We start from the raw sequence: 27247 nt of genomic DNA on the forward strand, positions 1-27247 counted from the left end.
GGACTTCCAAAACTATGTTGAATAACAGTGGTGAGAGTGGACATCCTTGTCTTGTTCCTGATCTTAGAGGAAATGCTTTCAGTTTTTCACCATTGGGAATGATGTTTGCTGTGGGTTTGTCATATATGGCCTTTATCATGTTGAAGTAGGTTCCCTCTATGCCCACTTTCTAGAGAGTTCTTATCATAAATGGGTGTTAAATTTTGTCAAAAGCTTTTTCTGCATCTATTAAGATGATCATATGGTTTTTCTTCTTCAATTTGTTAATATGGTGTATCCCATTAATTGAGTTGTGCATATTGAAGAATCCTTGTATTCCTGGGATAAATCCCACTTTATCATGGTATGATCCTTTTAATGTGTTGTTGGACTCTGTTTCCTAGAATTCTGTTGAGGATTTTTGCATCTATATTCATCAGTGATATTGGTCTGTAATTTTCTTTTTTTGTAGTATCTTTGTCTGTTTTGGTAGCAGGGTGATGGTGGCCTCATAGAATGAGTTTGGGAGTGTCCCTTCCTCTGCAATTTTTTGGAAGAGTTTAAGAAGGATGGGTGTTAGCTATTCTCTAAATGTTTGATAGAATTCACCTGTGAAGCCATCTGGTCCTGGACGTTTGTTTGTTGGAAGATTTCTAATCACAGTTTCAATTTTATTATTTGTGTTGGTCTGTTCATATTTTCTATTTCTTCCTGGTTCAGTCTTGGAAGGTTATACCTTTCTAAGAATTTGTCCATTTCTTCCAGGTTGTCCATTTTATTGGCATAGAGTTGCTTGTAGTAGTCTCTTAGGATGCTTTGTATTTCTGCGGTGTCTGTTGTAACTTCTTTTTCATTTCTAATTTTATTGATTTGAGTCCTCTCCCTCTTTTTCTTGATGAGTGGCTAATGGTTTATCAATTTTTTTATCTTCTCTAAGAACCAGCTTTTAGTTTTATTGATCTTTGCTATTGTTTTCTTTGTTTGTATTTCATTTATTTCTGCTCTGATCTTTATGATTTCTCTCCTTCTGATAACTTTGGGTTTTGTTTCTTCTTGTTTCTCTAGTTCCTTTAGGTGTAATGTTAGATTGTTTGAGATTTTTCTTGTTTCTTGAGGTAGGCTTGTATAGCTATAAACTTCCCTCTTAGAACTGCTTTTGCTGCATCCCATACGTTTTGGATCGTCGTGTTTTCATTGTCATTTGTCTCTAGGTATTTTTTGATTTCCTCTTAGATTTCTTCAGTGATCGCTTGGTTATTTAGTAACGTATTGTTTAGCCTCCATGTGTTTGTGTTTATTACATTATTTTCCCTGTAATTCATTTCTAATCTCATAGTGTTGTGGTCAGAAAATATGCTTCATATGATTTCAATTTTCTTAAATTTACTGAGGCTTGATTTGTGACTCAAGATGTGATCTATCCTGGAGAATGTTCCATGCTCACTTGAGAATAAAGTGTAATCTGCTATTTTTGGGTGGAATGTCCTATATATATCAATTAAATCTATCTGGTCTATTGTGTTACTTAAAGCTCTGTTTCCTTATTTATTTTCATTTTGGATGATCTGTCCATTGGTGTAAATGAGGTGTTAAAGTCCCCCACTATTATTGTGTTACTGTCGATGTCCTCTTTTATAGCTGTTAGCAGTTGCCTTATGTATTGAGGTGCTCCTATGCTGGGTGCACACATAATTGTTATATCTTCTTATCATTATGTAGTGTCCTTCCTTGTCTCTTGTAACATAATTTTCAAGTCTATTTTATCTGATATGAGTATTGCTACTCCAGATTTCTTTTGATTTCTATTTGCATGGAATATCTTTTTCCCCTCACTTTCAGTCTGTATGTGTCCCTATATCTGAAGTGGGTCTCTTGTAGACAGCATATATATGGGTCTTGTTTTTGTATCCATTCTGCAAGCCTGTGTCTTTTGGTTGGAGCATTTAATCCATTCACGTTTAAGGTAACTATCAATATGCATATTCCTATGACCATTTTCTGAATTGTTTTGGGTTTGTTTTTGTAGGTCCTTTTCTTCTCTTGTGTTTCCCACTTAAAGAAGTTCCTTTAGCATTTGTTGTAGAGCTGGTTTGGTGGTACTGAATTCTCTTCACTTTTGCTTTTCTATAAAGCTTTTGATTTCTCCATCGAATCTGAATGAGATCCTTGCTGGGTAGAGTAATCTTGGTTGTAGGTTCTTCCCTTTCATCACTTTAAGTATATCATGCCACTCCCTTCTGGCTTGTAGAGTTTCTGCTGAGAAATCAGCTGTTAACCTTATGGGAGTTCCCTTGTATGTTATTTGTCATTTTCCCTTGCTGCATTCAACAATTTTTCTTTGTCTTCAATTTTTGCCAAGTTGATTACCATGTGTCTCGGCACGTTTCTCCTTGGGTTTATCCTGTATGGGACTCTCTGTGCTTCCTGGACTTGGGTGGCTATTTCCTTTTCCACATTAGGGAAGTTTTTGACTATAATCTCTTCCAATATTTTCTCAGGTCCTTTCTCTGTCTCTTCTCCTTCTGGGACTCCTATAATGCAAATGTTGTTGCGTTTAATTTTGCCCCAGAGGTCTCTTAGGCTGTCTTCATTTCTTTTCGTTCTTTTTTCTTTATTCTGTTCTGCAGCAGTGAATTCCACCATTCTGTCTTCCAGGTCACTTACCCGTTCTTCTGTCTCAGTTATTCTGCTATTGATTCCTTCTAGTGGAGTTTTCATTTCAGTTATTGTATTGTTCATCTCTGTTTGTTTGCTCTTTAATTCTTCTAGGTCTTTGTTAAACATTTCTTGCATCTTCTTGATCTTTGCCTCCATTCTATTTCCCAGGTCCTGGATCACCTTCACTATCATTATTCTGAATTCTTTTCCTGGAAGGTTGCCTATCTCCACTTCATTTAGTTGTTTTTCTGGGGTTTTATCTTGTTCCTTCATCTGGTACATAGCCCTCTGCCTTTTCATCTTGTCTGTCTTTCTGTGAATGTGTTTTTTGTTCCACGGGCTGCAGGACTGTAGTTCTTCTTGCTTCTGCTGTCTGCCCTCTCCAAATATTACTATTAAATATAATACAATTATGATTTCTTGGCTTCTACTGGGCATATTCTAATTAGATATGTTAAAATTTTTTATAGAACCATTTTTCACAGAACAGGAAAAATACAGACATTGTAAGTTTAAGTTAAGGTATGAGTGCAATATTTTTAGATGTGGCATATTTTTTTGGGAAAATGGAATTTTTTATATCAAAAAGATGTCGCAAAACTGCTACTGACAACTACCCAGAATGGATCTCAGAGTTGGCACATAAATTATCTTATTTGTAAGCTTAAGGTAACACAACAGAAAAATGAAATCATAGAAATCTAGAGGTAGAAGAGACTTTAAATTTGCCTTTTCATTTTACTGCTTCCAGGAAATTGCAAAGGAAGGAACACTTCTGAACAGATTTTATGAGGGCAGCATCACCCTGATACCAAAACCAGACAAAGATATCACAAAGAAGAAAACTGCAGGCCAATATCATTGATGAACATAGATGCAAAAATCCTCAACAAAATACTAGCAAACTGAATCTAACAATACATTAAAAGGATCACACATCATGATCAAGTGGGATTTATTCCAGGGATGCAAGGATTTTTCCATACTCACAAATCAATCAATGTGATACACCATATTAACAAATTGAAGAGTAAAAACCATATAATCATCTCAATAGATGCAGAAAAAGCTTCTGATAAAATTCAACATCCATTTATGATAAAAACTCTCCAGGGGCTTCCCTGGTGGCGCAGTGGTTGAGGGTCCGCCTGCCGATGCAGGGGACACGGGTTCGTGCCCTGGTCCGGGAGGATCCCACATGCTGCAGAGCGGCTAGGCCCGTGAGCCATGGCCGCTGAGCCTGCGCATCCGGAGCCTGTGCTCCTCAACGGGAGAAGCCACAACAGTGAGAGGCCCGCGTACCAAAAAAAAAAAAATCTCCAGAAAGTGGGCATAGAGGGAACATACCTCAACATAATAAGGCCTATGTATGACAAACCCACAGCTAACATTATACTCAATGGTGAAAAGCTGAGAGCATTTCCTCTAAGATCAGGATGCCCACTCTTGCAACTTTTATTCAACATGGTTTTGGAAGTCCTAGCCACAGCAATCAATGAAGAAAAAGAAATAAAAGGAATCCAAATTAGAAAGGAAGAAGTAAAACTGGCACTGTTTGCAGATGACATGATACTATACATAGAAAATCCTAAAGACACCAGCAGAAAACTACCAGAGCTCATCAATGAATTTGGAAAAGTTGCAGGATACAAAATTAACATACAGAAATCTGTTGCATATCTATACACTAATAATGAAGTATCAACAACAGGAATTAAGGAAAACAATCCCATTTACCATTACATCTAAAAGAATAAAACACCTAGCAATAAACATACCTAAGGAGGCAAAAGACCTCTACTCTGAAAACTATAAGATTCTGATGAAAGAAACTGAAGACAACACAAATAGAGGAAAAGATATACCATGTTCTTGGACTGGAAGAATCAATATTGTTAAAATCACTATACTACCCAAGGCAATCTACACATTCAATGCAATCCCTATCAAAATACCAATGGCATTTTTCAAAGAACTAGAACAAATAATATTAAAATTTGTATGGAAACACAAAAGAACCTAAACAGCCAAAGCAACCTTGAGAAAAAAGAACAGAGCTGGAGAATTCAGGCTTCCTGACATCAGACTACACTACAAAACTACAGTATTCAAAACAGTATGGTACTGGCACAAAAACAGACACACAGATCAATGGAACAGGACAGAGAGCCCAGAAATAAACCCACACACTTATGGTCAGTTAATCTACAACAAAGGAGGCAAGAATATACAATGGAGAAAAGACAGTCTCTTTAATAATTGGTACTGGGGAAACTTGACAGCTACCATAAAAGAATCAAATTAGAATATTCTCTAACACCATATACAAAAATAAAGTCAAAATGGATTAAAGACCTAAATATAAGACTGGATACTATAAAACTCCTAGAGGAAAACATAGGCAGAACACTCTCTGACATAAATTGCAGCAGTATTTTTTGGGTCCCGCTCCTAAAGTAAAGGAAATAAAAGCAAAAATAAACAAATGGGACCTAATTAAGCTTAAAGGCTTTTTCACAGCAAAGGAAACCACTGACAAAATGAAAAGACCACCTACTGAATGGGAGAAAATATTTGCAAATGATATGACCAAAGGGATTAATATCCAACACATATAAATAGCTCATACAACTCAACATCAAGAAATCAAACAACCCAAATAAAAAATGGGCAGAAGAATTGAATAGACAGTTTTCCAAAGAAGAAATGCAGATGGTCAACAGGCACATGAAAAAATGTTCAACATTGCTAAGCATCAGGGAAATGCAAATCAAAACCACAATGAGATATCACTTCACACCTGTCACAATGGCTATCATCAAAAAGAAAACATATAATAAATGTTGGCAAGAACGTAGAGGAAAGGGAATCCTCGTACACTGTTGGTAGGAATGTATATTGGTGCAGCCACTGTGGAAAATAGTATGAAAGTTTCTTAAAAAACAAAAAATAGAATTACCATATGACCCAGCAATTCCACTCTTGAGTATATACCAAAAAAAAAAAAAAAAAAAACCAAACAAAAAAACCCCCGAAACCAAAAATACTAATTTGAAAGGATACATGCGCCCCAATGCTCATAGCAGCATTATTTACAATTGCCAAGACATGGAAGCAACCTAAGTATCCATCGACAAAGGAATGGATAAAGAAGATGTGGTATACACACACACACACACACACACACACACAATGGAATACTAGTCAACCATAAAAAAGTATGAAGTTTTGCCATTTGCAGCAACATGGATGGACTTGGAGGGCATTATACTAAGTGAAATAAGTCAGACAAAGATAAATACTGTAAGATATCACTTACATGTGGAATCCAAAAAATACAACAAACTAGTGAATATAACAAAAAAGAAGCAGTCTCACAGATGTAGAGAACAAACTAGTGGTTACCAGTAGGGAGAGCGAGGGGAGGGGCAACATAGAGGTCGGGGAGTGGGAGGTACAAACTATTGGGTGTAAGACAGGCTACGAGGATGTATTATACAGCACGGGGAATAGAGCCAGTATTTTGCAATAACTGTAAATGGAGTGTAACCATTAAAAATTGTATAAAAAATAAAAAAAAATTTTTTTCAAAATTGACTTTTCATTTTACAGCTTCTACAAAATTGCATTTTACACTTTTTAGGAAATTATTTTATGGGAATTGCTTAACATTCTTTTCAAGTTTGCTAAAAATGTTTAGGGAATTTTCCTTCTAGTTCTAGAAAATGCTGTCTTCTGTTTTACTGAGAAACTGCAAAACATTCTACATTCTAGATCTTTAATCTCAGTTGTGTTACTTACAAAAATTGAACATATACATGTGTATATACATGGAAATAAAATTTTCAAACACACCTGTAAAATAACATTCATAATTTAGTCATAAAAATAAGTAATGATCATTTTCAGGTAACTGTGGATCCTCTAAGTCATGCTGCCATAAGATAAGCGGCTTAAGAAATGGTACAAATGATAAAACTTACATTTTTAATTACCACATCTTCCGCCCCAAAATAAATATTGTCTCAATGCAATTATTTTCTCTGGAATTTCAAAACTCAGACCTTTGCAACTAGTACTTAGATGTTATTTCTTAAGGTAGTAAAACTAGGGCCTTCAGGCAACAGACTATATCATTATCTTTCCCATGAATAACAGAAAGCAAAGGTTCACTGCCAAGGCACAGTCTCATGTTACTTCAGGTTAGCAATTCGAAAATTTACTGTGTGGTAAGGTCTGGTTTTCCCAGGGAGGCAAGATTAAATGCCAGATAAAGGATTCACTACTTGACAATTAGAGAAACTGATGCCTACAAGCTGATAATACCCTAAAGAGGTAACTCGAAACAATTATATCAATTATCTAAACACCATATAATGCATTACCTTTGAGCAGCTGAGAAACAGAGACAGGAGAATAAAGAATGGAAGAAGGAAAAATAAAACCATTTGTATTAAGCAAAATTATTTTGATTACTCATCCTTAGTAGTTTATTTAAAAAAATTTTTTTTATTAAATCAATACTAATTTTTTAAAGTAAAGAATGATTAAAACATGTATTTAATTTCATGTAGGAGGTTGAGCATTTGGTTATTAGGCCCTACCTGATACTGGCAACTGTACCAACATTTTTATAAAACATTAAAGAGCAAATGACATTTGAATTTAGATCTTTATATTTTCTGGGCAAGAGTCATATGAGATGTGCATGAGATTCTATTCACATCTATTTTTATTCTAGCTAAAAAGATGTTCATGGAAGTATTACACTTGGCTTTCTCATATGGCTTCAGGCTTATTTAAAAGCTTCTAAGAAGATAAAAGGGGTAACATTTTCTTTGCTTTTTGGGTGGTCAAAAGGTTAAACATCGAATTCTCAGTGTGAGAAAATCCCAAAGCCCTCTAGGTGAAATGTTTTGATGCTTAGTAAATGTGTCTATGTGGAAATACACACAGCTGAAGACCAGTCTATAAGCACTTCCCTGGCTGCAATCAAATTGGAAAAAATAAAAAGTGACCACTTATTTTAAAGTCTCCACTTGTATTGTTATGTTAGCTTACGTTACAGGGTTCTTTACAAGTTTACAAAGTACTTTCACTTATATCATCTCATTATTTGATAGGATGGTAAGTGAAAGTATCTCTAAGGAGGCAGTAATCACAGTGGTTTAATGTGTATATCTCACCTCTTCTGCCTATTCAAGGGCTCTGCTCCTGCAGTAATCTTCCTTGCCCTTCCTACCTCACTACTTTCCCCTCTTCCGCTGAGTCCTTCCCTTCAGCGCATGCACATTTCTCTCGTCCTGGAAAGCTTCCGCTCCCACTTCTGCACTGAGCCACCATCCCCCTCCCCACCACTTCTCTCCAGCTCTTCACAGCAGGGCTACTGGAAAGCTGCCAGCATTTCCTGTCTCTGGTTTCCTCCGCTTCAGCAGGTCTCCCCTCCGCCACTCCACTAACGCTGCTTGTCAAGGTCACTGATGACCTCCGTGTTGCTAAATCCAGAGGTCAATTCTCAGTTTTCATCTTACAAAGTCTGACCCAGTTGATAACTCTCTTTTCCTTGAAATAATTTTTCGTAATGTCCAAGTCCACCAGGTACTCATTTTCCTCCTATTCCCCTGGCAGTTCCTTCCTGGTACTTCTGTTTGTACTGCCCTAGGGCCAGTCCTAGGGCCAGTCCTTGGACCTCCTCTCTTTTTGAATCTATAATTACTCCCTTAATCATCTCATCTAGCCTTTACATACTATAAATATACTGACAAATCCAAAATTTCTATCTCCAGCCTTCTGCAATAATATAAATTCCATGAAGGCAGGAATTTTTGTTTAAGTGGTACACTTCTATTTCCCCAGTGCCTAGAAGAGTTTCTGGCTTGTAGCAAGCTCTCAAATACTTGCTAAATAAATTAATGAGTGAATGTGGATGTAAAACTTATTGTAACTGTTAATGATTCCCTTAAAAATTAAAGCATAATATTAAAAAATCAATAATTATCTGGTATTAGCAGTATAGCTGACCTCAGAAACTGTGGCGTGGGGAAGGCGATACAGTAAAACATGTTCAAGGATGCATCTTTTTAGGAATGGTAAATTTTCTGATACTGATTTATGTCCTCAAGTTTCAGATGTATATATTAATATATATATATTTTTTGTTAAAGTTACATGTAACCACTTGAAGATCAGAAATAGGATGTATAACTTTCAAACCACTAGAGGAAGAGAAATGATAAGGAGAAAAGGACCAATCTAATGTCAGGTGATAAAGGAAAAGAGATCACTCACATAATATAGCAAAAATGAATGTATACAAGTCCATAATTACAATAAATATGATTGGGTTAGACTCCTTCATTAAAAATGAGCAAGTCTCATATTGTGTTTTTTAAAAAGCTATGAATGTTCCTTATAAGAGTCAAACATTACCCAGAATGTTTGAAAATACATGGAATTAAGAACCAAAAGCATTCAATAGGACAAAGAAAAATTCACCAAGAAGATATTACACACACGAACAAAACAGCTTAAAATAATAGAATGAAAAAACGGTTAAAAGAATGCAATTTAACTCACAATCATGGCTGAGATATCAACACTTCTCTACTAGAAATGGATAGGTCAAGTGGAAAAACTAAGTAAGAAAAAGTATCTGAGTAACAAAACAAAGAAGGTGCTTATTAACCTTGATTTTAATAAACAGAGAATATATAAAGTGACCATTTATTAGTCATCACTAAAACATCAATAAGATTAAAATGTTAAAGTTATAATACAGGTATAATGAAATATTCATATAGTAGAGTATTATTCAGGAGTGAAAATAAATTAACTAGAAGTCATGTGTCAAAATGGATAAATTTCTTTTTTTTTTTATTTAAAAAAAATATGGAATGCTTCACGAATTTGTGTGTCATCCTTGTGCAGGGACCATGCTAATCTTCTCTGTATCGTTCCAATTTTAGTATATGTGATGCCGAAGCAAGCACCAAAATGGATAAATTTCTTAAACATTATCTTAAAAATATAAATTATAAAAAGATAGGTACTGTTTATGTAAAATTTTTTAAATTGCAAAATAAGTGTATATTATTCAGAGATACATCCATTTGTAATAAAACTATGAAAACTTACATGGGAATGATAAAAATCAAACTTGGAACAGTGGTTACCTCTTTGGGGAAGAGAGGATTATGATGGGGGAAGGTATATATGTTGATAGTTTATTTTTTAAGCTGGTAGTACATACATAGTTATGCATTATAGTATTATTGTCTATTGTCTTTTTAAAAGTTGGATATACTCCATTTTAAAAAACAAACTCATTCAAGGCTTATTCCCTGCTGCATATGGGAAAATGTTAAAATTTAACAGCAAAAAACTGACAGAAAAAAGGCCAGTTTGGAAAATTTAAGATACACCATTAAGTAAACAATTATTGGATTAAAAAAGAAATAAAAACTGGGATTACAAGCCTTTTGAAAATAAATGACACTTAGGAACTTACAAATAGCCACCTGTATAATTTGGTCAAAGTCATTACTGACACAGGAAAATTCATATCCTTACATGTATTTACTAAAGAACAATTAAGAATTTAAAATAAACGAACTATGTATTCAACTCAAGAAGTGAAAAAAGAGGATAAGATAAATTTGACAAAAACAGAAGGAAACAGACAATAAAGATAAAAGCAGAAATAAATAACAACCCCCCCAATAAAACAGTAAACACAAAATAGTGGTATTTGAAAAGACTTAATAAAATAGACAAACCTCTATCAAGTCTGATTTTGAAAAAGAACTGAAAATGAAAGAGACATTAAACATAAATTATGGCATATCCATAGTTTGGAAGAGCATCCAAATATAAGATCAGAATAAAGAGACCTATAATAAATATATTAATATCTCAGATAAATATCAGTATAAAAGGCAAGAACAATATGTACAGTATGGTCACATTTGTGTTAAAAAGGAAATGATATATGTGTTTAAATTTACGGCCTGTAAAATATATTTTAAAAAGGACTGAGGTGAGAAAAATATTTGTGACCTATAAAGTAGGAACAGGATTTAATATTTTGACATATCCTAGAAATCAGTCAATAAAAAAATAAAAGTTGGCAAAGGATATTAATGGGCAATTCCTAGGAAACTATAAAGAAACAAAAAATTCTCTACCTCACTAGTAACCACAGAAATGGAAATTATAATAATCATGATAAATCATTTTTCACACTCAAATTGGGAAAACAATTAAACTTAACAATATTAAGTGAAGGGGAACACTGGAAGCCCATTTCTTATTGCTGGTAAAAGTATATCTTAGTGTAACCATTTTGAAGAACAATTTGACAGTGCCTATTAAAATATAATAGCTATGGACCCAGCAATTTAACATTTGCATCTACAAAGAACCCTGGATATTCACTGCAGCACTGCTTCTAACAGTGAAAAAAATAGAAACAATCAAAATTCCCATCAGCAGGACAATGGTTAAATAAATTATGGCACATCAATGGAGTAGTCTATGACCATTAAAAAGTTCATTCTTCAAAGAAACATACACATATATATGTACATATCAATACATACACATACATACACACATATATACACATATATGCATAGACAGAAAAAGTTGTGGAATGGTGTATTATTTTTAAAAAAAGCAAACAGAACATATATTAACTCATTTTTAAAAAAGGGTTAGCTTAGTCTAGAGGCTAGAGAGGACTTCATCAGGACCACACAGACAGCAAATGAGTCTGGGACCAGAACTCAGGTGTTAGGACACCCAACCCAGTGTTCTTCCACATTACACAACTTGGTACACTGAAATGAAAGTGCCTGGATTTTACAATCCTTCAGGCCTAGGTTCAAATGCCAGCTTCAACACTTCCTAATTAGGTACACTTGGGGAAAAGAGATTTCCGAACTTTAGCATTTTCACTGTAAAATGGACAAATAAATACTAACTCCATGAACTGTAAACATTAAATGAAAACTAAATGAGCACACTTCCTTCTCCCCTGGTCAATAGAATCAGTTTATGAAGAGTATCCTCTCTATTAATCTATTATCCTCTCTATTAATCCTCTCTATTAATCAGTCGTTGGCACCTCAGCTCCACACAGAGAATGTGGCAGCTCAGTACCTCTGTGTCACTATAAATTGGGAGTTCTCTAAATACGTCCACGGTGACAAAACTATTCCAGTTGCCTGGAATTTCCTTGTGGCTCTCATCTGCCTCACACGCTACTCCCTTTCTCTCAATCTTCCTGGCTCAGCTCCAAACTCCTAGATTATACAGTAGGTGGTATTCTATTTATTTCTTGAGAGTGATGGCTGACCCGTAATGACAAAACCTCTAGCTATGCACTAAGCCACTGTCTTCTAGGCCTGGCTACATAATCACTCCAAAATAGTTTTTCTAGATTACAACTGAAAGAAACAAACACAACATACCATTAATAGTTTGAACTATTTTTCCCTAAATGAATCACCGTGAACTTACCTGCTGCTAAAACAAAGTATCATAGACTGGATGGCTTAAGTGACAGAATTTATTTTGTCACTGTTCTGGAAACTAGATGTTCAAGATCAAGGTGCCAGCATGGTCACGGTGTGAGCTCTCTTTCTGGGTTGTAGATTGCCACATTCTTTCTATGTCCCCACATGGCCTTTCCTCAGTGTGTGGGCACAGAAAGAAAGAGAGGGCAAGCTGTCTGGCGTCTCTTCTTGTAAGGACACTAATCCTATCAGATCAGGATCCCACTCTTATGACCTCATTTAACCTTAATTACTTCCTTGGAGGCCCAATTTCCTAATACAGCCACTCTGGGGGGTAGGGCTCCAGCATATGAATTTTGGGGAGACACAAAACATTCATTCCAGAACACCAGCCACAGAGCAACTCATCTGCCCTTTTTCTCTACTCACTTATATAGGCCTTAAAAATGTTCTTGTAGGTCATCCCCGTCAAGTTGGCAATTTACTCTCTGGAAGAACTTGAATATTTGGAGATTTAACCATGTCCCCTCTCTTTTGGATCATTTATAAACAACCAAACAAAAAACATTAAATAAGATCAGTGTCAGTCTCCTTGACCTACCTATACCCCAGTGGGAGGGCTTCCTGCTTGCTAGTCCCAACTTGAGATTCCCCACCCGCCAACTAGCCTTGGCCTGCTGCATCCCAGCTTGGGGGGCGGGGGGTGGGGGCGGTGTCTCCTGCAGGCCAGTTCCGGCCCATGGTTCCCTGTCTGCCAGCATTGGTCCAATGGCACCCCAGCAGGAGGCTTTCAGGCTGCCAGTCCCAGCTTCTGGTTCTCTATCTGCCAGCCTCAGCCCAGCAACTTGGAAAAGCTCTAGCGGTGAACACACCTCTTCCAACGAGGCCTGAATCCCAACCTAGGGAGGCCGCTGCCTTCCAACTTTGTTCCTTCCTTGGGTACTCTCCCTCAGCCCTAGGGTATTCCTTTTAATTTTGATTCCTTCTTAGTAGCTAATCCCCTGTAAATAGTTAATAATTCTTTATATTAAACCTTAACTGCTTCTGTTTCTGACTGGCCCCTGACTGATACAGGAGAGCCTGAAGATGAGTGTCATGGGGCGTCCCAGTGCTGCCTCAGGAACAAGCAGAAGAGAGGCACGCCGGAGCCAGAGCCAGAAGCCTCCTCTGCCTGCAGTGTCCCTGTCATAATCTCCCGGCAAAGAGGAAGTGTTTGCAATTTCCAGCAGCAGCATCACAAGCAGGGCAAGGAAAGGTAGATCTGGAGCTGAGGTGATAATCAGACAAGTGGCACAGTAACTCTGCTGCTATGCATACACAAAGTCCCTATTTAGCCACACACACACACACAAAAATAGCTAACACCTACAAGAACTTCCGATGTGCCTGGCCATTTTAATCCCTCTTAATAATCCTATAATGTAGGTACTACTACTTCCCTACTTTACAAATGAGGAAAATGAAGCATGTAAAATTATTTAGTTTTGGCAAGGTTCCTCAGTGAAAGAGCGGAGATTCAAATCTAGGTATTCTGACTCTGCAGACCACACTCTTAACCATAACTCTGCTAACAACTGTTTCTATTGCTAAGATCGCTAAGTTTGAAAAAATGAAGAGAAACTCTATTGAAAGCCAATGTTCTTCAACACTGCTATTAAAAAAGACAGCATACTTAGTAAGTTTTAAATCTCTGAAAAAGACTAGAAACAAATATTTCCAAATGGTAACAATTATTAATTCTGAAAAGAGAGTACAATAGAAGCACTAACAAAAGGTATAAAATTTTTAAAGTAATGAATCAATTTTTCACTTGTAGAAATTAATATTGAAAAGGATAAAAAAGTTTTAAAAACCATGGAATATGACTGAGTTTCGGCAGTTTATTCCCATCACAAACTAATCACTCAGTTTGCTGACTCTCTTTCATAGAACTTAATATACTTTGTACTTTGGATTATGAGCTTACCCTCTTGGAGACCTTCTCTGTAGGATGTCCATGTGGCCAGTGTTCAGGGCATTTCCCTCCAAAGAAGTTTTGCATTTCTTTCTGCCAGCTACAACAGCTTTTTCTCGGCATGGGTAATAGAAGTTCTAACTCTAAACCCATTTGAGGGAGTGTGGGACCATTTTTATACATTCTCAGGAGAGTCCTTTTTTTTTTTTTTTTTTGCAGTACGCGGGCCTCTCACTGTTGTGGCCTCTCCCGTTGTGGAGCACAGGCTCCGGACGCGCAGGCTCAGCGGCCATGGCTCACGGGCCCAGCCGCTCCGCGGCATGTGGGATCTTCCCGGACCGGGGCATGAACCCGTGTCCCCTGCATCGGCAGGTGGACTCTTAATCACTGCACCACCAGGGAAGCCCAGGAGAGTCCTTTTTTCCACTTAGAGCCCATACAGACATCGTCAGGCCTCCCTGTCATCAACTTGTACTGGCAGGACCAGGGATGGTTTTCTTCTAGTCCGTTCTGTTGATGAGGGCTCTGGCTTTAGGGAGGTGGTGCCTCAGTTCCAACTTCCCAAGGTCTTGTCCCCACATAGGCATTAAAATCCACATCCCTAGAATTCCATGAATAATGACTCATTGCTCCCCACTTAAGCCACAGGTCACACTGTTCTAGTTATTAGTTTCCTCTTTATTCCTGCAGCAGGCAATTTCCTTTAATTTCTGAAAAGCATGGCATGGCATGTAAAAAGATGTTTCAAATATTTTTAGGACAGATTATGCAGCATGCTGTATGGATAAAACCAGAAGTCTAAACCATTTATTTTATTAAATGAGCATCCCATAATTTATCTACGAGCATTTTCATTTCACTTAAAAGCCATTCTCCCAACACAATATACTTCACAACTAACAAAGACCGACATACACCTATTGCTCATTCTCTCGTTTTTCCTTAGAAAGAGAACTCTGATGTTTAGCTAGGCCCAATAGCACACAGAATAAGGTCACATTCTTCAAGCTTTGTTGCAATTAGATAGGGCCGTTTGACTAAGTTTGGGCCAGTAAATGTAAATAAAAGTGTTTTTTGAGACTTCCTGAAAAGCCAGCTTAAAGGTTGCTGACTCAGCTATACAGGGCACAGGTGAGTAAAGGCAAAGTCATCATTTTGACTTATTTCTCCTGACCCCAAGCCAACTGCTCCTCATTGCACTTTGCTTTTACTTATTTCAGCCTGTGTTATTTCCATAATCACTTTCATCCCTGAGTTTAAAGCTGCTGTAGAGGGCAATCATAAGCAGCAATGGGCAGAGATCACTGTAGAGGGAGGACATGAGGGAAAGGCAAGGGAGGAAGATCTGTATTTTCCCACACAGAAGCTAAACACTGTGTGAAGATCAAATTGCTTTGGACTAGGATGTGGTGCTGTGAGTGAATCAGTAGTCACATCACAGTGTCTCCACCACTTTTTCTAAGTTAGGTAACTGACCCATCTGTTCCCCAGTACCTTGTTTTTCCAAAGGAATTAAACTTCCCAGGGAGCCACTGTACTCGCCTACAATTAAGAAAGCACAGCAGCAGACACTGGAATTATATAGTATATTTAAGAATGCCACTTTCTCTGTAAGATTCTGAGAGAATCGGAGTAAAGTCCTGAATAAAACATATCACCAAAATATAGAAAAGACATGTTTCTAGAACTTCTCTGTCAGCCTTTAATCAAACAATACACGCCTACAACCTAACTTCTGCCCTTATAAACCTGACACTTTGATAATCCCACTCTGGGTCACTTTTCCATATCCTCCCAGTTTTCACTATTCTACTGAAGATCAATGTTCAACCTCATCTATGGCTTTAGCCATGTTCCAAATTCTGTTAGATGAGGGGTGTGGGTAGAAGACCAAAGACACCAAGTGCTATTCTCCTATAATTTGCCAGCAAATGGCAGGAATCTTGAGAAGTTTGCCTCCTTGCCTACAGTTTTATAAAAAGTTTTAAATAACTACTATAGTGATTCAGGATAAGTTTTAGATTTAATTATTTGGTGATGTATAGGTGTAATATTTTTGATAATTAAATACTTAGTTCACAATAGCACTTTTGTACTTTTAAGTAATAAAATTTAGAATATTAGATCAAAGTATGAAATACAGACTTTTAACGTTGCTCCCCAAATAGGATGTCTTGACTTTGATTAAGTCTGTGTTATAAAAGACTTGAATCAACACTCCTACCTGACCTTTTATGGTGATCAGGTAATCACCGGGGCTAGCAGATCAGAGGAGAGCATGACAGGCATATGTGATAGCACGGCTGCACAGTACTAGACCAAAGGGTTACGAAGACTGTATTCTTTACTAGGAGGACATAAAATCCTGATGTGACACATTTATTTGGATAGCAAGCAGTCTGGAGGAAGCCACATGACCACAAAGATCGAATGCAGAAAGGAGGTAAAGTTCGAGTCACACTGATCTCCTATCACCACAAACCTTAGTCCAAAAGCTTTCTATTACTGTCCTTAGGACTCCATCATTGAGCTTGATAACAGTAATGTCTCAAAAGCTTTCTTAATCTCCTGGGGACAAGAGTGAATGTGCTTGTATGTATATGGAGAATTACAAACCACATTCCACCTTAGTCAGTAAGAATAAAGTTAAAGTGGTGGGAAGAAGTTTAGATGATCCTATCTGAATAGAACCAATTTCAACAGGTTGGAGCTAGCTTAAATTGGACCTAACCTATAAGAGTCCTTCTGACCCGATGTGAGACTGGTTAGGAAGTGTTCACTCTGAATTGCTGCAAGCAATTTGAACAATCCATTATATTCCTTCCAGGGAAATGGAAAATCCAAATCTCTCACCTAGTCGATACTTAAGAGTGTCAACTGGATAGATATCATCCTTATCAGAAAGCAGGGGAAAAAAATGGAATTATTTGAAATTCCTTTATATATACTTTCTGTATTCTAAATTCCAGAGATGGAGTTGAGTATTAAAATTGTTAAAAGGCAAACTAGTGAATGGGAAAAAAAAAAACCCAAAAAGTAGATGGAGTCTACTTTTCCAATTTGGAAAAATAATTCTGTAATGAGCAAACACTATGCCAGTCAATTAAGTGGTACAGCACTGAAGTTCCATATTTTACTTAGCTTATATAATCTAGTAATACATCAAAGGATAAAGGAGTAAAGGGTTACTTAAAGAGGAAGGTGAAGAAAACAATATGTCTAGAAAATCCTACTTAGTATACAAATGACTAGGTGTTTTCTTTAATGCTACATAATGCCATAAATAAAACTTGTTCAATTTTTTAAAACACATTTTTCTCCAGCATGGGTGTGTTTACACTACACAGAATAAAGTTGCTCAAATTCTCAGTGTTTGGCACATACAGGAAATCAGAATTAGTATTAGTGAGAATTAGTACTGTCCAGTTTAAACTTGCCCATCAAGTTTAAAGAAAAAGAATAGAATTTGGAGTGTACTATAAGTTAGGTGCATTTCCTATGTAAGCTAAACATTACATCATGGGTAAAAAAGTACTAGTTAAATCATATTACTAGCATTTATACATCTCAAAAAAAGAGATAGCATAAACAAGAATTAGAACAGCAAAAGTTGTGACCAGGTAAAAATATTCATCGAAAAACTTCTCCGTTTCATGAGCAAGTTAAAATCTCATTTTATCATTTAAAAACTCACATTTAAACTTGCAAATACTAAACATAAGCAAATTAAAAGGTTTCATGGTTTTCTAGTTTTTTTTAAGTGGCTATATTGATCCTCTACTCTCCCCCAAATCTCTGCCATGGTGACTCCACAAATTTCTACTATCTTGCTCCCAGAAGATGACATCATCTTCTGTTGCACAGAGAAAATAAAAGCCATCAGGCATGAACTCCTTCGACTGCTTCCCACTAAACATGTATGCTCTCTGCCTCCTCCCAGCCCTTGCTCCTGTCACACCGGAAATGGCATCTCCTATTATACAAGATTAAACTCTTCCCTGTGCTTTAACTTTCAGCTCCCATCTCCACCTTGGTCCTTGGCAAGTCAATTATCCTCTATTTCCTTTGGGTTTAGTGTTCCTCTTCTTTCCATCAGCAATTAAATTATATTCAAGGGTCTTTCATTAAGAAAAAAATCAATTCCACAATAGTAGTCCTTTGAGCTACTGCCCTCTTTTTCTCTTCATGGCCAAGTTCATGAAAGGGTTGTCAACACTTGCTTCACCTTGTCCACCTCAGCTTTTCTTTACCTTTACTCTCAACTTAGCCAACTATAATGTGCTTTTCTCCTTCAAGATCTCACCAAGATCACCCATGACCTCCTTGTTGCTAAAACCGTTGAACACTTCCCATTACTCGTCTTAGCTGACCTCCTCTCGTAGCGTTCACTCTAACTGAATAACTCTTACTTGAAGTGCAGTCTTTTGTTGGCTTCCACAACTCTCCTGGCTTTCTTTATTCTGTCTGGATCTCAGCTTTTTGCAGAGTTCCATTTCTCTGTCAGTCTTTTAAAACGCTGATGCTCACCAGGGCTCTCTCCTTAAGTGCTTTTCTCTTGTTCTACATATTCTGAACAACATCATCCATTCTTACGACTTTTAACACTTGATGATTCCCAATTCTGTATGTATAATATAGATTTCTCTCCTGAGCTTCTGACCTATGTATCCAGCTGGAAACTTCCCTTCAGCTGTCCAAAGATACCTTGATCCACTGTGCAAGTTAAAAACTCATCATCCATGTCCACTACCCCAACCTGTTTGTTTGTTTGTTTGTTTGTTTGTTCCTGAAGACCTGGTCTCAGTGAATTACTGCACAACCCACCCAAGACAAAAACCTGAATATCATCCTAGACTCTTCCATCTCTCTCATCCCTAAAATCCAATCAACTACCAATCCTGTTGATCCTACCTCCAGAATCTCTCTCCAGTCCAGCAACTTCCAAGTGCTTCACTGTCATTTTCCTAGTAAAGCCGTAACTATCTCTTGTCTAAAGAAATATTATTGTTAAAAACTGCTTGACGTGGGAATTCCCTGGTGGTTCAGCGGTTAGGACTCCGTGCTCTCACTGCCGAGGGCCTGGGTTCAATCCCTGGTCAGGGAACTAAGATCCCACAAGCCACATGGCGTGGCAAAAAACAAAACAAAACAAAAAAAACTGCTTGACATGTATTTTTTTAATTAAAGAATATGAAGAACCATACTCTCTAACATTCTCACCTAAGAGGCAACAACATCTTACCTGGCTACCCTGTGACAAATAAATCTACCAGATTCTACCAGGAAACCAAAAGAGGGGATCACCTAATTTAGCTTCCTATACAACAAGGTTATTCTACACAGAATTAACCTGTCTCCAATTTCACAACTGTGTGACTCCCCTCATAAGACTCTTCTACATTTACACATCTGGCAAATTCTTCAATATTCTGGGAAAGAATGAGCATTACCTCAAGTCTCAAAACGTGCTGCCTTAAAAAGAGGTTAGAAAAGGTATACAGTGAAAGAAACAATGCATAATTATTGGCAATTATTATAGAAATATACAAAAGAGATAAAAAGTATTGCTCTCTTTTTCACTTGAGAGTAAAACTAAACTGATTAAAGTCTTAAGATGATCAAACCATAAAATAGATCATGCGTTACATATAATAGGTAAAATACTGGATTAAAGTATGTTAATCAATCTAGTAGCTTTAAAAATTTTTGAACCTGAACCAGAAAGGCAGTTCTAGAACCCAAATTTTTTCTCTAATAAAAATAATGCTTTAAGGTTAAAACTGTAGGGTTCTTAACAGAATCTTGTCAACATCTCTCTATAACATTAATAAAGTTCAAGGCCACATTTACTGAAAAAATTTTGGCAAGCCAAACTTGCACAATTAAAATAAATACAATGTCACATGATTTGGTCTCCTGAAGCGTGGAATTTTGACCTTGACTGATGTCTTCCCATTTCTAATGCTATAAATAACTACTTTAGCTGAACAAAATATGAAACTGTTAACTCTCACAGAATGTGGTTGTGTCTTTTCAATGTGTTATGTCCCATGTAAATATTTAGCATGGGCTTATTCATTTGACAAGTATTTATTATGTGCCTACCAGGGCTAGGCTCCATAGCAGGCAATGAAGACATAAAGGTGATCAAGACAAACACAATGCCACTCCTTAAAAGACTAAGAAGAGAAGACAATTAACAAATAATTGCAAAAAGTCATCATCTGGGGCTACAGGATAAGCAGGGGTATTTTAACAAATCTATAGAGTCAGGGAAGGCCTTCTGGAGGAAGTTCAGAGGCAATGCCTTTAAAACAAAAATCTTCAAGGCTACGGTAACAGAACTGCATGTCTGTAGGTTACTGCTGTTCATTCCCATCAGTTATATTATTCTCACAACACGTACAGGTTAATTTATATGCTAGGTTTATGTTCAGTATAAAATGCAGCTTAAAAGAGGCTTTATAAATCAAAGGTTCTTAGCTATAGTTTGAAACATCAAAAGGAATCACTTCTACCACTTCAGGGAAATCAAATAAGCATAATAAATGAGGAGGCAACACAGGTTTAAAATATTTCTGACAAATGGCAGATTGACCTCATGAGTTTCTTTGAACCCCTTCCTCCCCTAACCACATTAAAATCCCAGTAAATGAATCTTTCAAAAGGTGCAAACATACGAGAACTAAAAAAGAAAAAAGGAGAGGAGACTAAAACACTCAAGAGAATTCATCAAATTTTTATAAAATTGAAGAGCTGGAGGAGTGATAATTGACCTAGGGGAGCAGACACACTACCTGGGTACTGTGGAGGAGGAGACCAAGTGGAAGTTAGCTGATTTTCAGCACAGACCTCAAAAAAGATAAGACCAGGGAACACAAGTTACTGTGGAGGGAGAGTAAGTGGTGGGGATGAAAAGAGAGGGTTAGAGAACAATACGTAAGTCCATCACTGGACACTCCCCCAGCATATATGCTCTCACACATATGTGCACTTGTGCCTGAACCCAGAATATTACTGTTCCTCCCACCTCACCTATTCTTTGAAGAAGTGCAATGACACCAGAGAAAAAGACATAAAATACTGACATTTGGATGCCACTCTAATGAAAAGCCCAAATGAAAAATCATGTCCATGTATGAAGAGCTTCTGAGTGGCTCTCAAATACAGATAGGTAACAACCACAGATAAGTGAGGAAAACCTCTAAAATGAAAGTGAGAGCTTAGAAAATCAAACAGGAATTTAAAAACAAAAACAAAAACCTGGAAGAAACCACACAATACATGGGGTAGAAGACAATTTTTAAAAACCCTATAATTAATACCCTTATAATAAAAAGAGAAATTTAGCAGCCATAAAACAAAATACAATGAACACGTGAACATCAGAGAACACAAAAATAGTTCTTTGAATTAAAAAATTAGGATAGCTGAAATAAAATATTTAATAGGAAGACTGGAAGATAAAGTCAAGGATATCTCTCATAAAAACAAACAAAAAGATTAAAAAGTTAGAATTTAAGAAAGATTAAAATTTGAATTAAATTAGGATCTGTCAGGAGGTGTAACTTCGGACTAATAGAGATTCCAAAAAAAGAAAATAGAGAAGAAACTGTCCAAGAAATAATACAAGAAAAGTATAGAGAACTTTCAGACGTGAATCTCCATATTGAAAGGACCCTCAAGTATAAGGCACAATAAATGAAAAAATGCCCACTCCAAAGCTCCTTATTGTGAAGTTTTCAAACACCAGGGATAAAAAGAAGATTATAAAAGTTTTCAGGGGGGGAAAAGGTAAAATACAAAAAGGAATAATGATCAGGATGTACTACTGGAGACTTGGCAAGGGTAAGACATGATTTCAGTATTATTTGACTTTTAAAACAATGTACAGCAATTTTTATAAACACCAGGCAATAATAATGTAAGTAAATAAATAACAGACAATAAATAGGTAAACAAATGAATAAAATAAAACCAATTTACTGAATGCTCACTACCTGCTAGGGGTGCCATTCAAACTCCTTTAAATATATTAACTCATTTAACCCTCATAAATCTATGAGGAAGACACTATTAACCTTATTTACAGATGAGGAAACAGGCATTGAGAGATTAAGTAATGATACATCTAGGAAGTGGTAGAGCCAGAGTCCTAGCTTTCTGAGCATGGTCTTTCAAAAACTGCATGATACTGCCTCTCAACTTTAAAAGTAAAATTAATTTTAAAAAAGAAGAAAAGAAAATACCATTTGAACGTTCACTACCATCCTAATCTGTTCCCAGATAACTATGGTTGATTAAAAGTTCTGACTTGGTCAATCAGGACACAAGCTTAATATGTGTGTGTGTGTGTGTGTGTGTGTGTGTGTGTGTGTGTGTGTGTGTGTGTGTGTGGTTGGGGGATGAAGGTTGAGGGTATTTGCTAGTATTTTAAGTATTCATTGTATAAAAATACTTTATGCTATGTATGTGTGATTTGCTGCTAGAAGGTCGATAAAATAGATTCCCTGCCCTAAATACAACAAAAATCTCCAGAAGAACTGATGCACTTACATCAGATCACCACTGCGTATTTGGGCAAAGAATAAAGGGTATATAAATCTCATTAAAGTTAGAAACAGAATAGCTACCTCTTTTCCAAAGTACTGTCATCTAAGCCCCTCACACTCTTCTTGTCTTGCAAGAAAAATTTCCCTAGACGATTTCCTAGTCATACATGACTATTAAATATACTGATAAGACAAAAATTTCATGCCCCTCCACTCACTCTTGCCTTACACTCACCTTTACCTTATATTATCAACTACATAATGAGACCTGAACATTGTCATCTGAAGTTCCTCTGCAGGAGTTAGCTTCATTCAGTTCCCTACTTTCCATCGTCTCACTGTCCCTACTTAATATCTGGCTTTAGTGGGGGGAAAAATTAGAGAAATATACTCTTTTTGAATAATTTTTTTTCTTTTCCAATCTGGTGACATCTTCATTCTTTCTGACCTATGATAAGGAGGCTACACAGTTTTGGCATTTCCTTTCTTGGGACTAATAAACTTCCATACAATAATGTCGAGGCTTCTGGGACCTCAGACCCTCCTTCAGTGCGCTCCTACTGCACTGGACCTCCTCCATCATTTGCTGTTGCATGGCCCTGCCTGGGAGTCCTTTCTCTCACATATGCGGCCCTCCACTTTCTGCCTGTCATGCCTTTGACTTCTTCTGCGTCGCTTTTTGGTTTTATTTTGTCGTGGGTTTGGGTTTTGGTAGATAGGTGATGACTGCAGCAACCTTTAAGATCCTGACGTGATGCATCATGTACGTCTTCCCAACACCTGGGTGAACAGACCCGGGGCTGCCTGGCCTATTAGATTTCGGTCTCGCTCACAGGACGTCCCGATCTGTAGCCGCAGAGTCACACTGCGACAACCCCCAACGTCCGGTCTCACGCGCGCCCTGCACGGCTGTCACACCGTCCCTCCCAGCGCTCAGGTGTAGTACCTGGCGGTCCTAACCCCGAGAGTCACCTGCGGGCCGGCCGGGCGCGCGCAGGTGCTCACGCACATACCGTCTCCTTGGCAGCGGCGACCGGGATGGGAAGCAGCCCCCGGCCGCGGGGCGGTTCCTCCGGCTCTGCGGCCGCGCTCTTGGAGGGGAGCCAGGGGGCCGGCGCCCGCGCGGAGTCGGCCCTGGGGTCCCCATACAGCTGGTAGCACACCAGGCCGACCAGACCCCCGCCGGCCGCGGCCGCTATGCTCAGCTCCCCCCAGCGCCGCCGCCGCCTCCAAGCCGCCTCAGCCACAGCCCCCTCCTCCTCCTCCCGACAGAAGGGCCGGCCGGGAGAGCCCGGAGCTATGCCCGCAGGCCGCCCGCACGGCCCAGGGAAGGGATGGGGAGGCGAGGGCGGAGGCGGAAGCCGAGGCGGCGGCCGCAGAAGCCTCCGCAGCGCCGCCATCGCGGGAGCTGCCCGCACCGGAGCTAGGAAGACGCGGACGAGGCGGTGGAGCGGCACCCGAAACCTCGCGAGAAGTTGGTTCGCTGAGGTTCGCTGCTGTCCGAGAGCGACCCCTACGATTGCGCGGCCTGGGGTGCTCTCCGGGCGGCCTTCACCTGGGGAACCGGGGGTCTCTGGCTGGGGAGAGCCTGGGGAGGAGGGGGCGCAACCGGCTGCTCCTCGGCCCCGCGTTCCCAGCCCAACCCCGCGGTCATAAATAACTGCGCCTCCCCCGGACTACACCTGACTGCGCGAGAACCCAACACCGCAGGCGACAGCCAGGTCGGCGGAGCTGAACCGAGCCCTCGGGGGCGGGGGTGTCGGGCACCCCTCCGCTAACGTGACCCTTCGCCTCTGCTTTTCTGGGTGGGTCTCGAATCATCGGTAATGCCCCTCTAAGAAAGTCACATCCCCTAACGGTATCCTGATCTTCTGATACGAGGTCGGGAATAATTTGGAACGGTATCTTCAGGTGTACAACAAAAATGAGATATAAAAATTTGGCTCGAGTCATAAAAATAGCAAATTAAGTAAAAGGATTTTTTTTGACTACATGACAGCTTCTGGTCTTTTGATGGGGGAAGGCTAATGCTGTTTTTTAGTTACCGTTAATATGTTTAAAAAACATTACCATACCAGTGGCGTGACTTAATTCAATAAAACAGAACTGTCTTACTTTTGGGGGGAAGTTGTTGATATAAATAATTGGTACGTGTATTGTGCCATTTTTTATTTTTGTTATTCCTATACTTGTTTGTGTGCTACACTTTATGAGAAAGTGTTTATGACATTCTTATCAGTTTCCTGCCCCTGAACCCAGTTTTGGTAACTTAGTTACCTAGCTTTGGTCTTTATATTCTGGAATGTTTCCAGGAGCCCTTAAAATAGTCTGGGTCTAGGGATGTGCACAACTAAATTTATTAGTCTCAAATGGGCTGCGGTCACAAGGGGATTAGATCCTGCCAAGTCTTATGAAAACTGAGGGCTTTCAGAGGCAAACAAAATGAGATTTTCTGGCCCAGGTCCTGCTATTGCCACTCCTCACTAACCCCTTGCCTATAAGTAATCTATCGGATACACCTCAGTTACATCTTGTTTTGATATAGGCTAATGGAATTTTCCTTTCTTAAAGCCACTAAAAGTGATAAACAGAAAAAGCCTCTATAACATGAACAAAATGTGTCTATTTTAAGATGCCATCTCTGTATTTCTTTTACTTTCAGCCTGTTGGTTTTATATAACCAGTACCTCAAGGAAGACTCAGTGGTGGCTCCTTGTTTTATCACCAAGATTCCTTCAATTTCTGTCTTCTCTGAATTCTGGAAAATTCCCACAGAAGCATTTATTCTCTGGATCTACAACACAGTTCTTCTTCTGGCACTGTTTACTTCAAGCTGAATACAATTTCCGGATTTTCTCATAAATTTCTGACATGGCCTAATAGCAGAATTCTTGGACAGACTGATGAATTTTTATTAGCTACATGTTAAAAGCCAAGTAGCTTAAAAAGAATTACGGAGGTAATACAATAAGGTATTACAATTAAAGAAAATGACAGAAATTATCCATCTAAGATGATTTCACATATCTATCTGTATAATTTCTCTCTAGTTTAAAAAAAAATTAATGTAGCTCCTGCAAGCCATTTCTTTGGCTAGAAACCAACTTCTGCCATGAGATGTGCTGGGTTTAGGTTCGCCAAGTACTCAGAAAGCTTTGGATAAAAGGTCTCTCTACATGCAGAAGTTATTCTAACTTTCCTCAGTACCTCTCTTCTAAAAGCTAAATTTCCTTAAGAATAGTTATTATTTTCATCTCACTTCTGATGCTCTGTAACTATAGCTACATGAAAATAACTCGATTCCTTTATTACCTGTACATTTTGAGTTTAATTTTCAAAGGGAAAAATTATTTTTTAAAAAAAACGTGATATTAAGAATTTGGAAAAATTTTTGAAATTACAGGTAATAATGTTAGATCAATATAGATTTAGCCTAATTTCTTTCATCTTTTATTTCAATTCTACTATTAATAATATCCAAAAAATGTCCCTAATATACAGTGAGAGCCTACACCTTCAAAAAAATTTTGACTTACGTTCACTATGGTCTAAGTAAAAAGAAATGCTCTAAAGCATTTAAAAATATTTACAACAGCAGGAATTAAGCCAGACAGTTTTTCAGGAAAGCATAACTATCAGTGGAGTGATCAAGTAGAAGGCAAATCTGGACTCTTGATTTTGCTACATCTTAACTGCATAACCTATAATGCTTTGGAGGCCACAGTTTCCTACAAAATAATGGAATTGAATAGGTGATCACCTTCTGAACCCATGATCCTAATTAACCAAAATGCTCCAAGCATATTAGTAAAGCGAATATAGATACTTCCTTCATAGCATTTTTCACATGTCATTTTCCTTCTCAAAACACATAATTGCCCTACAATTGCTTTATTCTTTCCAATTAAAATTCCACCCCATGACCTAATTATTTTAACCTTTTAATACTTTTAAAATTGCAAATAAATGAGTGACTTTTAAATTTTGAAAATGTGACATTTAAGTGTAATATGTGTCATGCCTAGGCACAAATGTCCTGTTTAACAAAACTTCTATTAAAAAAAATCCTGCTTATCTAGTTGTACTCACTCTGAGCACCAGAATCTTGACTAGTTGGAAGAGGACAAATTATCCCTGAGGACCTACATCAGGGCACATGAACCTCCCCACCCGCAGGTCTACTCAATTCTGACAGAGGGAGGCTACCGGCCAAAGAGTAAGGCTGCAGCAAGCCACTTCTCTCTTGGGAAAGTTGTTCCCATCTTCAGTGCTGTTTTCCTTGGGGGACAATTGGCAAAATCAAAAGAGAAAGTGATGGGAAGGCTGTGTTCTGTGGGGTTGCAGCCTTTTCTTGGTCTTTTGTCTTCAGAGTGCCAGCCACTAGGAGTCTGGAACTTTATTCCCTAGCATCCAGAGCCATGGACACCAATTCATCGAAGGCGCTGAGAAAACAGATCGTTTTCTATTTTGACTAGCTCCCACTCCCAGCGACAAGTTGACAATGGTTTGTACTCTGCCCTCTTCCCTTAGTCAAAGCAAATTCTTCTAAGCTTCATGAAGCCAGATCATCTATTTGGCTCAAGTGCTGG

General features: G+C 38.1%; 1 protein-coding gene and 1 non-coding gene across 5 annotated transcripts in view; both read right to left on the minus strand.

The window, feature by feature from the left end:
* Positions 1-24292, minus strand: part of MICU3 (mitochondrial calcium uptake family member 3) — an 87875-nt gene extending 63583 nt beyond the window's left edge. The window contains exon 1 of one of the 4 annotated variants that reach the window (XR_009560526.1): positions 23672-24116. Coding sequence is in view for 3 of the 4 variants with exons in the window: in XM_030831986.2 (XP_030687846.1) it covers positions 23672-24058 (387 nt within the window). In the remaining variant the exon portion in view is untranslated. Of the gene's footprint in view, positions 1-23630 lie in introns of all 4 variants that reach the window. The other 3 variants (XM_030831986.2, XM_060291348.1, XM_060291349.1) reach the window with 3 other exon arrangements.
* LOC115841254 (U6 spliceosomal RNA) lies at positions 9520-9626 on the minus strand. Its single transcript, XR_004034769.1, has one exon. It is a non-coding gene; the product is annotated as a U6 spliceosomal RNA (small nuclear RNA).
* Positions 24293-27247: the final 2955 nt, after the last annotated feature.

Source organism: Globicephala melas, chromosome 21 (assembly GCF_963455315.2).
Source record: "Globicephala melas chromosome 21, mGloMel1.2, whole genome shotgun sequence".
NCBI lineage: Eukaryota > Metazoa > Chordata > Mammalia > Artiodactyla > Delphinidae > Globicephala > Globicephala melas.